This window comes from Orycteropus afer, unplaced genomic scaffold, assembly GCF_000298275.1.
Source record: "Orycteropus afer afer isolate SDZICR_OR568_19922 unplaced genomic scaffold, OryAfe1.0 scaffold00148, whole genome shotgun sequence".
NCBI classification, from domain to species: domain Eukaryota; kingdom Metazoa; phylum Chordata; class Mammalia; order Tubulidentata; family Orycteropodidae; genus Orycteropus; species Orycteropus afer.
Window position 1 is genome coordinate 7,126,330 of NW_006921735.1, and position 17,006 is coordinate 7,143,335.

The window sequence follows — 17,006 nt, forward strand, 5'->3', positions numbered from 1 at the left end:
TCCTACTTCCGTAGTGATACTGCCTCGGAAACCCAAGGAGGGGTCGCTATGAGTCGGGGCCGACTTGACGGCAAATAACAACAACAACAACAGGTATGGGAGGGAAGGGGAAGGAACACTGTTAGATAGGTAGAGATAAGCATTGATTCAGGTGAAGAGAAGGGCAATGTACCAAATGTGAGTGATCAACATGGTGGCATTGAGGAAGAGAAAGACAGAGAGGTACATGGAAAGTGCAGACAACAAAGATGAACCCTTTTGCACATACAGTAATGTGTTGTCAGTGAAGGTAAACATGAGTATATGGGTGGATAGATGGGTGGACAGGCTGAACTAGTAGATATGTCTATGAAGCAGGGAGTGTACCCAAGACCATGTGTAGTATTGGCAGACAGTGGTCCTATAAGTTTATTTGTATGATCTGAATTCCCAGGTGTATAGTGTTGCTGACCAGGGATAAGGGTGTAGTCACTTCTTGGTCACAGCCAGCTACCCATAGGGACCAAGAAGTTGAACCTATGGGCTCAGGACTATAGTCACAGGGAACATCAAGCTCAACTGGCATAACATACTACACAAAACATTGTTCCACCTCCTACTTTGGCAAGTAGCGACTGGGATCTTAAAAGCTTACAAGCAGCCATCTAGATACAATGATGGGTCTCTCCTCATCCAAAGCAAAGAAGAATTAAAAAAAAAAAAAAAAATTCATGGAAACAATTAGTCCTAGAGACTGGTACACTGTGTGATCCACAGCTTATATGACTATGAGACCCAAAGAAGATGGTGCCCGACTACCACTGTCAACCACTCAGGGTGGGATCTATGTAGAAGATCCTGGTTAGAGAGGGAGAACAATGTGGAACAAAACTCAAAATCATTTGGAGAAGAAAAGAAGAGGGGACCAGGTTTGCTGGTCTAATAGAGCCTGGTGGAACCACTGAGACTATGGCCCCTAGCTGCCCCTCAGGTCTGGAACTGAACCCACATCTGTGGCTTTCCAGCCAAACAAAAGACAAGCATATGAGTTGAACATTTACCTGAGGTAGATACACTCCTTGTAGAGAACAATCATTGAGAAAGAAGGGCTGCTTATGCATGGGGAGACAGCTCAGGGGGCAGAAGTGTATGGAGGGATGGACACAGGGAAGAGGTAGCTATCAGGAGGAAGTGGGAAGGGAGCTGTTGCATTGTGGTAAATTGCAGTCAAAGTCATGAGACAAAGTGTATGTGAACTGCTGTATGGAAAGTGAATTTGCTCTGTAAACTTTCACCCAAATCACAATTTAAAAAAAAAAAAAAAAGAGTCTTTATCATTACTTTAATATATTGACACCTTTCCCACCAAAAAGAAAAACCAAACAAACAAACAAAAAAATAAGCTCATCCTTTAGCTACAGTTCCCCTTTGTCAACTTCACCAAACTTACCATGCCCTGGAGTATTCATTTCCTCACTCTAATAATATTTTCTTCACTCCAAGGACTCATCTTCCCTCTGAAAAATCCAATTTTAGCCTCATATTTGACCAGTCAGCAGCATTTGATACTATTAGCCATTCCTTCTCATAAAACATTCTCTTCTCATTTTATAGAATGGGCATTCTTCTGGTCTTATCTTTCTGATTATTCTTCTACTTTCACATACTCCTTCTTTCTGTCTGTCTCTTTAATTTGTATCTGCTCCATGCTATGAGTCAATTTCAACTCATAGTGACCCCCATTGAGTCTCAAAGGCCGTAAATCTGTACAGAAGCAGATTGCCTCATCTTCCTCCCATGGAACAGCTGGGGGTTTGAGCCCCTGATCTGGTTAGCAGTGAAATGTCTTACTCACACTACCAGAGCTCCTTTTAATGTCAACAGGCTCCCAATACAAATTGTTTTCTCAAAACTGCTCTTACTTTGTGATTGCAGTATTAGTAAATAGTACTACTCTCAAACAGTTGCTCTAATCCAAAACCTGGAAGTCATCCTTGACTCCTCTTGCCCTTTTCCCATTTGCAATTTATTTCCAAGTCCTATCAATATTTCCTTCCAAATTTCCCTTTCTTTCCATCCCAGTGGTACTAGCCTAGCACAAAGTACTAATATTCCTTCTCTCTTAAGAGGATTTTGATACTACCAATCTAACTAACCAATTGCTGTCGAGTCTATTCCAACTCATTTTGACCCCGTGTTGCAGAACAGAACTATACTCCATAGGGATTTCATGGCTGTGCCTTTTCAGAAGCAGATCATCAGGCTTCTTCCAAGGTGTCTTTGGGTGGGTTCAAACTGCTGACATTTTGGTTAGTAGTCAAGCACAAACTGTGTCACTCAAGGAGTCCTGTTACCAACATAAAAACTCAAAACCAAACCCATTGCCACTGAGTTGACCCCAACTCATAGCAACCCCCATCGGGTTTCTGAGGCAGTAAATCTTTATGGAAGTACTGCCTCATCTTCCTTCCACGGAGTGGCTGGTGGGTTTGAGCCACCAACCTTCTGGTTAGCAGTCAAATGCCTTAGGCACTACAAATATAGCCCCCTTTAGGAGCTCTGGTGGCATAGTGCCTAAGGCACTTGACTGCTAATCAGAAGGTTGGTGGTTCAAACCCACCAGCCACTCCTTGGAAGGAAGGTTGGGCCATCTACTTCCATAGTGATACTGCCTTGGAAACCCAAGGAGAGGTTGCTATGAGTCGCATCCGACTCAACGGCAATGAGTTTGGTTTGTTTAAATTATCTGAAAATTGGCAGATTATTGATTATCATAACCTAAACCCATTTAAAACCTCTCAATACTTATAGACTAAGTACAACCTCTTTAATAAGGCCTATAAAAATGGATGGGTCATGCTTACTTGTTTAAACAATCTTCTTTTTATATACTGGAATATAACCATGTTCATTTTCATTCTCACAAATGTTCCATATGAACCTTGCCTCACCTCTACTACTTCACATCACTGATTAGATGACGCCTCCACTAAACAGCCTAACACCCATTCAATCTCAATCTAGGGACCACTTCCTTAGGAAGGCTACTGGGACCTCTACACCCACCCAGATTGGGCACTCCTCTTGCACTTTTATCATAGTCATTACCACAGACTGTATTATTTAATTGTGCTTTCTCTGAGACAATAGACTTCATGGGGCCATGGACCTTTCCTATCTTGTAGTAACAGAGCTTACCACTATAAGCAGAGTTCAGCAGACTGTCAGTCATTCCATTTAATCAACTGTTGATAGATGTTAAACTGATTCATCATTTTCATCTCTCTGTTCTTATCCTGGTGATCCGGCAGTGTCTCCTAACTTTGTTTTCTATCATTTCAAGTTTCTGCTTTATTATTTCCCAGGTTTTTATTAAGTTTAATCCATTATACTATTCTTTTTCAATTGCTTGTCATTTTTATTTCCCTCATCTATGCCTTCTCAGTTTTCAGGTGCCGGCACAATGATTATTATTTTTTTTTATTTTAGCACTTTATAAAGTATATGCTCTGGCGACGTAGTGCCTAACACATTTGACTGCTAACCAGAAGGCTGGCGGTTCAAAGCCACCAGCCACTCCTCAGAAGGAAGGTTGGGCAATCTACTTCCATAGTGATACTGCCTCGGAAACCCAAGGAGGGGTCGCTATGAGTCGGGTCCGACTCGATGGCAGTGTATTTTTTTAAGTATATGCATTCTAAAATTGTCTGGCAAGAGCAAAACATTTATTTTTAAGCAAAGTGAGTATCAGTCTTAGGGTACTGGTTGGTTTTGTACTGCAACTGTTGTTCATAAAACTTTCAATTTTTCCTCTTTATTAAGGCCTCGTTTGAATTTAGACAAAAGGTAAGATTATCTACCATGGGAATTATTTGGTTGTTATTTCATGGACTGGTACAAGACAACATCGGAATCCTTTACAAAAGGATTAAGGTGTGGGGCAAGAGACAGACTTAGAGGTGGAAAAGCAGTCACAACAGGAATGACAAACTTTTTACCAACATCCACCACAGATGCAATCTCTCTGACACTCCCCCTCCCAAAAAATAGCAACAGATTATGTCTAAGATTTCCAGCATTGCTTTTTTAAAAATAGTGATCAAAGCAAGTATGACTCTTTGCCTTCTCTTAGAAAACAATTGATTTGAGGTGACAGAATGGATGAAATATAACATCCATATGTTCTAAAATAAATTACTAAGGGAGCTGGCTACTTGAGAGTAGGAAGAAAAGGATATAGTGTGTGTGTGTATGTGAAACACATATCTATACTGTATTTTATATAGATAGATCACTTAGGGTTAGAACATTACCATTTGTCTTATTATAATTGCACAGACAATATTTAAGTTTTGGGGCCCCTTTTATAAAGGAATTCAGTTTGTGTGTTTGCTAACCAGAAGATCAGTTCAAATCCAGCTGCTCTGCGGGAGGAAGATGGGGTAATCTATTTCTGTAGAGATATACAACCTTGAAAACCCAAGTAAGGTCACTATGAGTCAGAATCAACTCAATGACAGTGAGGTTTTTTTTTTTTGGTACATGTGTATATGTGTTGAGTATATGACAGGAGGTATTTCATCATGCATTTTTACTGCCATCTTGGCAGTAAAAAATCATCACTAATTTTTGAGTTACTGCAACTAAGCTGGTCCAGAGATGCTCTGCCCCAAATGTTTGTTTTTTTTTTTTTTGTAGTAGCACATGATTAAGTTGCCTGTGATAACTGAATTTAAGAAGTGTAAAAGGGCTAGGTAGAAGGGGATCTTAAGTGTTATATTATTGGTACATATTAGAAAAGCTCATTTAATACGGATGGTAGGCATATATAAAAATAAATATATAGTATCTCAGAGACAGAGCAAGTCTTCAGGAGGTTCTAAAAAAACACGAGCCTTCTTGTGCTGAAAAGACAATTACTATGCATGTTAGCATCTCAAATATGCCTCTTTTGCAAGTCGTAATACTAACCTAAAAAGAAGAGTTTATAATTTTCTGAGACTGTTCCATTACAGAACTTAGAAACATTTGGTACTAGTAATAATTATCTTCATTGCAGAATCTTTTTTTATTGATTTGGGTGAAAGTTTACAGAGCAAATTCACTTTCCATACAGCAGCTCACACTTGGTCTCATGACATTGACTGCAATTGCCCAGAATGCAAAAGTTCCCCTCCCACTTCCTTCCCATAGTCACTTCTTACCTGTGTTCTTCCCTCCCATGCACTCCTGTCCCCTGAGCTGTCTCTCTGTGCATACACATCCTGTCTATTCTCCCATGATTGATCTCTCCAAGGAGTGTCTCTACTTAATGTAAATGTTTAGCTCATATGCCCGTCTTTTGTTTGGCTTGAAGCCACAGGAAAGGGTTCAATTCCAGACCTGAAGGGCAGCTAGGGGCCATAGTCTCAGTGGTTCCATCAGGCTCTGTCAGACCAGCAAACCTGGTCCCTATTTTTGTTGTTTTTTTAATGATTTTGAGTTGTGTTCCACATTGTTCTCCCAATCTATTCAGGATCTCCTACATAGGTCCCCCTCCGAGTGGCTGACAGTGGTAGCCAGGCACTATCTAGTTCTTCTGGTCTCTTAGCTGTAGAGGCTGAGGATCACATGGTGTACAGCCCCTTGGACTAGTTGTTACCATGAATTTTTGTTTTTCTTCACTCTTCTTTGCTCTGGACGAGGAGAGACCCATTGTTGCATCTAGATGGCTGCTTGCAAGCTTTTAAGATCCCAGCTGCTATTTGCCAAAGTAGGATGTGGAACAATGTTTTTGTGCAGTATGTTTGCCAATTGAGGTTGATGTCCCCGCGATTATGGTCCCGAACCCACAGGTCCAACTACTTGTTCCCTCTGGGTAGCTGGCTATGGCCAAGAAGTGATTACAACCTTGTCCTGCAGGGTCATTTTTGCATGTATGTTTGACTGACATTTTGATATAAGTTCAAGTTTTGAGTTAGATAAAAGAGCATATATTAAAATGTAAGATAACAAAACTTTTTTCACTAATTTTTCCTTTAAAGGGATGGTGTCTGGTTACTTAGTGCCATTCTGACAGGAATATATCACAAATGGGATGGCTTTAACAAACAGTAGTTTATTCTCTTAGAGTTTGGGGGCTTTTCAGTCTGAGTTCAAAGTGCCAGGCTCTAGGGGCTGGGTGAAAGCCCTTCAACCTTGGGCTTCAGCTCAGCCTCCTGCTCCCAGACCACTGAAGCTGAAGGCTTTTCTTTCCTCAGACAGCTGCTGACTGCTGAGACTGACAAGCCCAAGGTTGATAAGTAAAAAGGCACAGTCCTGATGTTATCAAATCACACAGCAGGTCATGACTTCAAGTCCATTGAAAGTCCCAAGGTCAGCAGAGCATGGCAGGCTGCTGAATGAAGACATGGATACATGCAGGGTTCAAGCATGCCATAAGCTAGAGATCATTCCCCAAGGCTTCTCCTTATATATGGAAAGCAGACCACATCTCTAAGGCAGCTAGCTACTCAGCTGCTTACAGTAGATTCTGCCATGGAGCTGATTACCAGTCTCATCATGGGGAATACTATATCCAGCTGCCCAGTCACTCAAACAGGCCCTGCCAAATTGACACACAAACTTAACTACCACAGATGGAAAATAAGTGTTCTGTAAGAAATTATAATTTTCAAATAAACACAAAATAAACCAATTCATTCTGAATAAGTAGTAACAACTTTATTTAACTTGACGCGCTGAAATGCAAAAAATATTTTCAGCAATAAGATACAAAAAGTATGTATCTCACCATTAACATCAACTGATTAAAAACGAGCCTGAAAAGTTCATTATAAGTCTTTATACATTTGAATCTTGAAAATCAATTTCCCCAGAACTAATATTTAAATTATTTTAGCAGAATTACATTTTCAAAAATGGGACTCACTTAAGTTATATCTTCATTCTAAAAACCTGAATGCAAAATTAACTGGGTTACAGTGTACAATGATAAACTCTTAACAGAAAAAGATTTAAATATGAGAATTCTTTTTCAAACATCAAGTCCACATACTGCAAACAGAAGACACGGTGTGGTAATTTCATTCCCAGTGAAGAGGAAGTCTTGCATATGGTAGGCACTCAATATTTGTTCAACTGGACCTAAAATTCATATCACTTTATGAAAACTTACTTAAAGTATAACTCATAATCTATACAAAAAACACTACCAAAATACTTGTATGTGTACTGAAAGTGCTGCTTTATAATCTGAGAACACTAAAACAAACCTACCCATCCACCTATTTTGCAAGAACAGTGAATATTTTTATTTTATCCATTAAAAGAGAATGAACAGAATAATTCACCTCTTCAAGTATACCTGGCTATGAGAAAAGTTTGTTGAGCTGGATTTTCACAACTGAACAAAGTTCCTGTTCTAGTTAGAAAGACTGGGTAGCATCTATGACTTTTAAGGAGTTCTCAGATTTTAAATTTGTACACCAAAATCAAAGGGGTACATAAATTAGTAATTATACTTTCTACAGTTTAAGTGGTAACTTAAGTTTAAAAATAAGCCAATAATTTTCATGACAACTTTTTAAGAGAACATTAATATTTTTAAGCTTAATTTTATAACTTATGTCCTAAAAAGGCACTGTTTCACATTTCATCATGCAGTAAATTGGTCCATTTTTGAGAATTATAATTTCCTCTATCAATATCCCCCCAAATAAAGCACATTTAAATGAAATATTTCAGCTAACCTGAACTTTCAACATTTAACTGAGTCCTATTTTCAGAAATTCATTCTTTTGAACATACCACACACAAGCAAATTTAAGTATACACACACGTACACACCCAAACACACAAATGACCATATAATACATGCAAAGTTCTCCAATTACTATTTCAAGACAATGAACATGAAAATTCAAGGAGGTAACATTGGCAAGCCATAATATTATGGCACCTTCATATTTGTGCTCCAAATACCAATGCATGTTAAAATTGAAAAAGAAAAAAAGGCACAAATATAGTGTTTCTAAGTCTTACTCTAAAGAACAGTTCTCCAATGGTTATTTTTATAATATGTAACATTTAAAACCACTCACTACATTTCTAAAGAGAAGCCCTGTTTAGGTGACAAAAGGGACCAGGAGCAGGCAGATAGTTCAAAAGGCAAGACACTGCTGTGGATAAGATTCTGTTCCTATTGAAAACAATGTGTGTGGTCTAAAGTTGGGAGGGTGGAGGGAGGGCTATTAGAGCACTGATTTCAGAATACATTAATAGTTTTTCAGCATTGCCTCAAGAACCCACAATACCAAAAATATACATAATAAATAAAAAAATAAATCAACTTGTATACGATTCTGTTAGTAGAATGATAGGCATTATATTATCTGAAAAGTGGACATTTCTACAAATGTGGATACTACATTTATAGCACAGTGTTTGACATTTTTGGTAAAAAAAAAAAAAATGTGCTACCAAACTTACAAAAAAAAATCTTTGTAATAAAATCCTTAAGATTTGCAATAAACATTAAAGTAAGGACAAGCTGAAATGTTCATAATACCATATTACTGAAGTCACTATGGTTAGAACTGTAGATTCTAGCAGTGAATTCATTCACAATGTGCCTGTGTGCATTTGATATAAATGAAGACACCAGTATTTTTATAATATATGACAAAAAATATTCTATAGCCTGAGGAAGGAATTTTTTTCTTGTAAGACCCTAGTAAGATCTTAAATTAAAAGTGTATATGTGTGTGTGTGTTGAATTTCACATTGTAAACTTAACGGGCTCAATCATACAGTGGGAGTTAAGAAAGTGAGCTTTTGAACCCCATTAACATCTTACATAGGATGGAGTCCATTATGAGGTAAAGATCTTTCTTCTAGCCCAAAGGACTCTTCCAATTTCAAATTTAAGTTAATACAACAAAGATTCAATTAAACTACACTGAAAGAAACTAAGGTATCTGAAAAAATGATCTTTTCAAACTCCAGTTTGTTGTGGATAACAAGTGCTAATTTGAACAGTGTTTTTTCAATGCAAATATGAATCATTCTTTTGATTTATTAGAACTGCTTCAGTGAATACCTAATAAGAAGACAGCAAAAATTAAATCTAGTTTAAAACCTCAAGCTTCATTTCTTTTCTTTTGTCCTGAATCAAACACTAAATAAACAAATTACACAAATGTTAATCTTGAGAATAAAGTTATATAGGCAAATATATAGGCTTATGCAGTTTTTCTTCCAGTGACACACTTTTTCCCTTGTGGTCAAATATAAATCTCACCTAAAAGGCATACTGTCACTGTTACAGTGAATCAGATGAAGTGACCTGACACTGATCTTTCCTGTTTCACCGGGACAGTGCACCAGAGTAGACTACCACTGTGAACAGTTATCAAACACTGAGCATGTATATATGTTTAAAGCTAAAACTCATAATAAAGAACTGGCCCATGAAAAGCACTTTATATAAATAGTTTTTTCCTGTTCACATTATGCAGAATTTCAACATCATCCACAATGTTAGTATATTAATTGAAACAATAAGGAGAAAGTAGGGGGAAAAGTTTCATAGTGTGGCCTGACATATTCTAAGGGGTCTCTCCTTAGAACCCCCTAACATACCACACAGGCAAGTAATATCAGTTCATTGTTTCTTGAAAGAGAGTAGACTGTCCAAGATTTCTTTATTGTTTAGGTGCCTTCTCCAAAGTGTGATAAAACACGAATGAATTCAATAGTGAATATCTAAAATTCAAACCAATTTAACTATGCTCAAGGGTATCTTTCTTAGCTATTATCACAAACATCCCAGTTGCCTCCATCTGTCTTTTAAAAAAAAAATTCTTTCCAAAGTTAAGACACAATTAAACCTTATTAATTCCCTCAAAAGCAAAAAAATATATGTACCATTCAGCATACAAAAGTTACACATTAAAAGTGCATATATATCTTTCTTAATTGGCCCACTCATTAAATTCACACTTGGTCATAATTACTTTTAACCTCTACAGAATTCTTCATATAATGTAGGTCAATAAACTCAAAAAACCAAACCCACTGTTCTCAAGTTGATTCTGGTTCATTATCACCCTATTAGACAGAGAAGAACTTCCCCATAGGGTTTCCAAGGCTATGTATCTTTACAAAAGCAGACTACCTCATCTTTCTTCTATGGAGCAACTGGTGGGTTCGAACTGCTAGTCTTTTGGTTAGCAGCCAAGCGCCTTAACCACTGTGCCACCAGGGCATATATAAAAAAAAATTACTTCAGCACAAAACACACTTTCTTGTTGAAATCTTAACTTCAATCAGTTCTCAGTCATTGTAAACTTGGGACAAACCCACAAAGAAATATAAACAAAGGTTTGTTATGTTTCTTTTAGTTTGTTGAACAGTTAACATAACACACATCACAAATTTCACTAAAAATTCGGGCCGACTCATTGCATATTTGCCCCCTGCAATGAAAAATAAATTAGAATTGGAGCAGTGTATTGCCATAACTTACCTTAAAGGTAAGCAGGTTCTCCTGTACTCACAGAACTCAGACTGGAGACATTCTTGATACTCTCCAACACAAGTGCTTTTAAGGAGAACCTAGTTTTAACCTTTGAAAAGATAGCATAGGACAAACCCTATAAAAATTCATTTTGCTTTCCTCAAAATAATGGAAGATCCTTTTGAAACTTAATATCTTCAGTTATCAATTTTACTGCATTATGGAGCTAGTGCAATCCTGCATAGCCTTGGTCAAAATGACAAGGCACAATAAAAAATTAAAGTATTATATGAACAAGAGAGAAGTCACTGAAGATAATTTAAGGCCTTGAAGTGAATTAGAGTATAATCAGTCTAATTTAAAGCTGAAGAAAAAACCATAAATTATCCACCTGAAAAGCTAGCAATATGCTTTTTCAGTTTCTGTTCTGTGGACAAGAAAACAGTAAGAACTCTTGCTTATGGTTCATGTATTAGAATCCTTCTGGACCTGGAGGAGTAAAAGTTATTTCCATTCTTCTAAAGTTCATGGAAGATTTCAGGACTGTTTTAGTCGTTTGCGTGGAATGCCAAACTGTGGACACTGTGCTGATGCTAATGCTCGGAAGGCTTCTGCTACTAGATGAGGGTGAGACTGAATCATGGACTTCCACCCTGCTGTTTCCATTATGTCCGTTGCTTGGCTAAAAAACAAAGAGAGATATTTACTTAAGAGTATTTTTCAAAACTCAGTGTTGCAATGTCATTTTATATGTTTAATTTAATGGATTTTGAAATGTTGTGTCTATCTCTGTGCACTCAATCCATTTGAGTTCATTAAAGTATCATCTTTATTTCATTGGTATCTTCTGTTGCAACTAAACTATTAAATATTTCTGGAGGTTCTATTCCCCTGAAGCATGTGATAATAGTTTCCATAATTCTTTCTACTCCCAATGGTACCACTTCTATACCAGCTCTTTCAAGTACCTCTCTCTCTCCTTTTAGTTGTTCCTTTCACATAGACTGTTGTCCAGAGTTTCAACTTTTGTCCTCTACTTTTCTCCTTTTGGAGATCTTGGGTGGCAAAAATGGTTAAACAATTGACTACTAGCCCAAAGTTTGGCAGTTCAAACCCACCCAGAGATCCTGTAGAAGACAGGCCTGGAAATCTGCTTCTGAAAGCTCATAGCTATTAAAAACTCCATGGAGCTGTTCCACTCTGCACACATGGGATCACCAGGAATCAAAATCAACTCGACAGCAACTAACAACTCCTCCCTTTTCATGCTTTATTCATTCTGTTTCATCTACTCTTCATAATTTTAAGCATCATATTCAGTAATAACTATTGATTCTTTAAATCTTAGGCCTTCCACATCCTTTCTTTACTTGGATGCACCTCTCTAAGAACCATAAAGTCAGTGTAACACTATTCCTCCCTCATGCCCAATCAGCTAATAGTTCTACCATCCACCCAGTAATTCAAATCAGAAACCTAGGAGTCATCTTAGAATCTGTCTTCTCCAATCAATTATCAAAACTCTATTACAATCCACAAAGATTATTCTGAATCTCTAGTTAAGGCTCACATCACCTCTCATTTGGATTACTATCACAGTCTCCTAACTTATCTTCTGACCTCCAATTCTGCTGCTCTCGAATCCAGTATCCACAATGCTAGTAATATAAACTTGACTGTATCACTTCTGCTACTGCTCCCTATTGCCAGGATCCAAGTTCTTTAGAAAAGGAAACAAACAAAGCCCCCTATTGCCAGTTTTCTACCTTCTCTTTCTAGCTTTCCATCTCCCACTCCCATGAGCTGACATTTTATACATTTTTCACAGCCGTCGAGTCGATTCTGACTCATAGCAACCCCCATTGGGTTTCCAAGGTGGTAAATCTTCATGGAAGTAGATTGCCCTGTCTTCCTTACATGGAGCAGCTGGTGGGTTTGAAGCACTGACTTTCCAGTTAGCAGTCAAATGCCTTATCCACTACACCACAAGAACTCCTTTATACTCTAGTACTGAACTAGGAGCTCTCATGGTATAATGCTTAAGGTATTTGGCTGCTAACCAAAAGATTGGTGATTCAAACCCACCAGCTGTTCCACAGAAGAACTATAAGGCAGTCTGCTTCCAAAAGATTTACAGACTTGGAAATCCAATGGGGTTTGCTATGAGTCAGAATCAATGGCAGTGTATTTGGTTTTTTTTGACAGTGAACTGCTTCCACAATTAACACCCATGGAAGCAGCAGTTAAGAAGAAATCAGATGTCATATTGCAGTGGGTAAATCTGCTGTGAAAGACTTCTTTCAAGTGTTAAGAAGCAAAGATGTCACTTTGAAGACTAAGGTGCACCTAACCCAACCCATTACATTTGAAATCACCTCATATGCATATGAAAGCTGGACACTAAAGAAGAACTGATACATTTGAATTGTGGCGCTGGCAAAGAATACTGAAAACATTATGGATTGCCAGAAGAATGAAAAATCTGTCCTGGTAAAAGTGTAGCCAAAAGAAATCATAGTGACCAGACTTTGTCTCACATACTTTGGTCATGCTGTCAGAAGAGACCACTCTTTGGAGAAGGATATCATGCTTGGTAAAGGAGAGGATCAGCAAAAAAGGGGAAGACCCTCAACAAGATGGATTGACACAATGGCTGCAACGATGGGCTCAAGCATAGGTAAGGACTGTGAGGATGGCACAGGACCAGGAAGTGTTTTGTTTTGCTCTACAAAAGGTCTCTCTGAGTCAGAGCTGACATGATGGCACCTAACAACTGAACTGCTTAGGGTACATGATATAGAACATGCTTTCACTGAGAAATCAGAACACACACCTAAATGCTCGGGCAAAAAACCTAGTTATCCTTGCCTCCTCACTTCTCTCCCTTGCACCCCTTCACCATCCAAATATTGTACGTTCTTCCTCTAAAAGGTTCTTATATCCTTTTTTCTCTAGTCTCACTGTCTGTCTGATTTTGCCCTTCATCTCTTGCCTGAACTACTTCGATGATTTTCCAACTGGTCTACTTTGTTCCCCAATAGCCTTCCACCCTCCTCCCCACAACTTCCCTACATCTATTCCCCACACTGCATGCACAGAAACTGTTAAAAAAGCAACCTTGATCATGCCCAAAGCCAGGTTACTGATATCCATACTTGTGGAATAATGTCTAAAAGCCCTAATGTTATTTACATGGCCTTTCATAATCCGATCTCTACAGGCTTCTCCAGTTTCTTCTCATAACCTCTGTCTCTCACACTCTGTACTGCTCTTTCTCATCAAACTTTTGTTAAAACTCTGCACATCTCATTCCCTTGTTTTGAGGATACACTCTTCACTTTTCTTCCCACCTCTTCATCAAGATAAATCCTACCAATACTTCAGGTCTTTATTTACACACTTCCTTGGAAAGGTTCTCTTTGACTCCTAAGTTAAGTTAGGTGCCTTTGCTTTATGCTCCTATACCAAAGGTTCCCTATCATTATACTTTATTGCAATTCTTTTTTTTTTTTTTTAATTCTTCTTCACAGAATCACTCCTTCAGCTATCACTTTATTAGGGAGATGGCTGTTTTCTACAGGGTATATTTTGCAAACAGCAATGTAATTATTTATTGCAATATTTTCTTAACGCCTATTTATCTGCTGCTAAAACATGAACTTCATGAAAACAGAAAAAAACATCTGTCAATTTCACCATTATATTCTCTGTACTGAGCAATGTGCCTTGGGAACTTACTCCATAATGAATATAATTATCTGTCAAACGAATGATCAATTCCTGCTTCATACTTCTGTACTTGGATCCAAGCTATCTCTTTTGTACCTGCAAAGCACGTTACTTCTTTCTTAAGTTTTTCTAACTTTATTTAATGTTTTAAAATTCAGTTCAGATTCTTTTTATATCCCATCCAAGGACAGAGACACAATAGATTCTAGACAAATGTTTGCTGAACTAAACGGTACTGCTATCAACAAAACTTTTTCAAAAATGTATCTGACATCAAACTGTCAGTAGGTTTATAATTTTAATTAGTTGTTTAGAAACACAAAGATACCTCTTAATGCACCTGATACCTATTTTCATTTATTTATTCAACAAATACCTTTCTGAAGACCTTATATCTCCAGAGACTATAAAGTAAGTTAACAGTTTTCAAACGCTGAAAAAGTTATATAATGTATTTTTTATCTTAATAGTAAAATTAGAATCTGAAAGTGGCTAAGTACAAAGGATCTCAGAATTGTCATTTGTTCAAATTGTCCATATTTATAAGATCCAGGCTTAGAAAGATGTGTCAACTACCTCCCTCTTTAGTTTTACCAGGCAGAAGAAAAGATCAAGTTATTAGCAGTTTTGGAATATCAGGCAACTATCGATACAAGATACTTGGCTAACCTAAGAAGGAGTAAGTTAGTATTCAAATATAAAGATTTTCTGTGAAGATATGTAAGGTATACTCACCATGGGATATAGTAAGTATTTCTCAAATTTTCAGAAATACTTTCTGAAGGGGCAATGATTAAATTTCTATTAGCCCTTGAAATACCTGGATTTGGATATATTCTATGTAAGTGCATTTAATAAATTAGACCACCCATCCAAGTTCACAATAAAAACTGATCTACACAGGAGCATGGTTTCAAGAACCCAGATAAGTAGTCGAATAACTTTTTAAAATAACTGGCAGTTTTCTTCAAATAATTAACATTAGGAGCTCTGGTAGCACAGTGCCTAAGGCATGTGACTGCTAACCAGAAGGCTGGAAGTTCATACCCACCAGCCACTCCTCGGAAGGAAGGTTGGGCAACTACTTCCATAGTGATACTGCCTTAGAAACCTGTTCTGGTTACCTACTACCACTCTGACAATAATACACCATAAACGGGATGCCTTAAACAAACAGGAGTTAATTCTTATAATTTGGAGGCTTTAAGTCCGAGTTCAAAGTGCCAAAGCTCTAGGGCCTGGGTGAAAGCCCCTCAGCCTTGGGCTTCAGCTCTTCCTCCAGTTCCTGGCCCACTGAAGCTAGAGACTATTCTAGCTAACTGCTGGCTACTGAGGCTGCCAAGCCCAAGGTTGACAAGTAAAAAGGCACAGTCCCGATGTTACCAAACCACATGGCAGACCATTAATTCAAGTCCATGGTAAGTCCCCAGGTCAGCAGAGCATGGCAGGCTGCTGTACAATGACAGAGCTACATGCAGGGTCCAAGCGTGCCATAAGCTAGAGACCATTTCCCAAGGCTACTGCTTATATACAGGAAGCAGACCACATTTCCTAAGTCAGCTACTCAGCTGCTCACGATTCCACCATGGAGTGGATTACCATCATAGGGAATACTACCTCCAGTTGCCCAGCCACTCAACCAGGCCCAGCCAAGTTAACACACAAACTGAACTACCACAAAACTCAAGGAGGGGTTGCTATGAGTCAGATCCGACTTGACAGCAGTGGTTTTGGTGGGCGGTTTTCTTCAAGTAATTAACATCTGGTTTCTTATTTATTGTACATGAAGCAAAGACTATGCAAACATTTAGTCTCATTTATACAGATCAACTTTAAGTCAGAAAATGATGTCACCTTACCTGCTGTTCCAGTTTTTCCCATCTTTACACCCAAGCTGTCGAAGCACACTGCACCTGTATTGAAGATTTAAAAAAACTTAAAAAAAACAGTCTGGTTGAAAAATGTTAATGGTGTTATACTCAGTGAAATACAAGTATAGCTTACCTATTAATAAAGTCTATAGCTTGTGCTTTCAACTGTTCTGCACTGTGCAAATCTGCAAGGACAAGGGTATCAGCAACATTTTCTACTGAGAGGTTACTACACAGAGCTTCTTCACACATGACTTTCAGACGTTCCAGTGCATACTATCCAAAAGAAAAACATAACTATTTAACATTTACTACTAAGTTTTCAAATACATATTTTTGATTTAGAAAATAAAGTTAAAGCAGACTATTAAACTGAGGATACTTTAAATCATTATTTTAACATAATGTGAAGAAAGTGGATATATTTAGGAAAAAGACTAATTTTCTTTAGGAAATTTCAATTTGCTTTAAGTCCATATTATATTTTCAATATAGGCTTTATGCTAAAATGCCACATTATTGTTAAATATTCTTTTAATGAGTATATTTCTCTTTTCTACTATATCAAATACCAAACTGTACCACCCAGTACATTGTATGTTGTCACTACAAAGTCTTGAAGAATTCACTAGTAAGCTAAACAACTCATATTCAAAACCACTAAAACTTCTTGGAGTTGCTAGTGAATATATTCTACATTTTAAATTTTTTAAAAGCTTTATTAAAGTAAACTTAACATATAAGAAACTGTACATATTTAGGAGGCGGGGCAAGATGGAGGACTAGGCAGAAGGATTGCACAGACCCTCTTCAACAAAGAAAAGGGAAACCAATTAATACAGACACAGAAGATAATCTTGGACCCCTGAGCCTTGAAGGAAAGGATGCAGATTTGGACTAAACCCCAACTAGCAGAAGAATTTGCGTGA

At 37.7% G+C, this 17,006-nt stretch overlaps 1 protein-coding gene across 1 annotated transcript in view; it reads right to left on the bottom strand.

The window, feature by feature from the left end:
* Positions 1-11,014: 11,014 nt before the first annotated feature.
* Positions 11,015-17,006, bottom strand: part of SPOPL (speckle type BTB/POZ protein like) — a 52,742-nt gene continuing 46,750 nt past the window's right edge. The window contains exons 8-10 of the mRNA XM_007946043.2: positions 16,211-16,353; positions 16,066-16,119; positions 11,015-11,159 (exon numbers count right to left, since the gene is read on the bottom strand). Of these exons, the coding sequence (XP_007944234.1) occupies positions 11,015-11,159; positions 16,066-16,119; positions 16,211-16,353 (342 nt within the window). The remainder of the gene's footprint in view (positions 11,160-16,065; positions 16,120-16,210; positions 16,354-17,006) is intronic.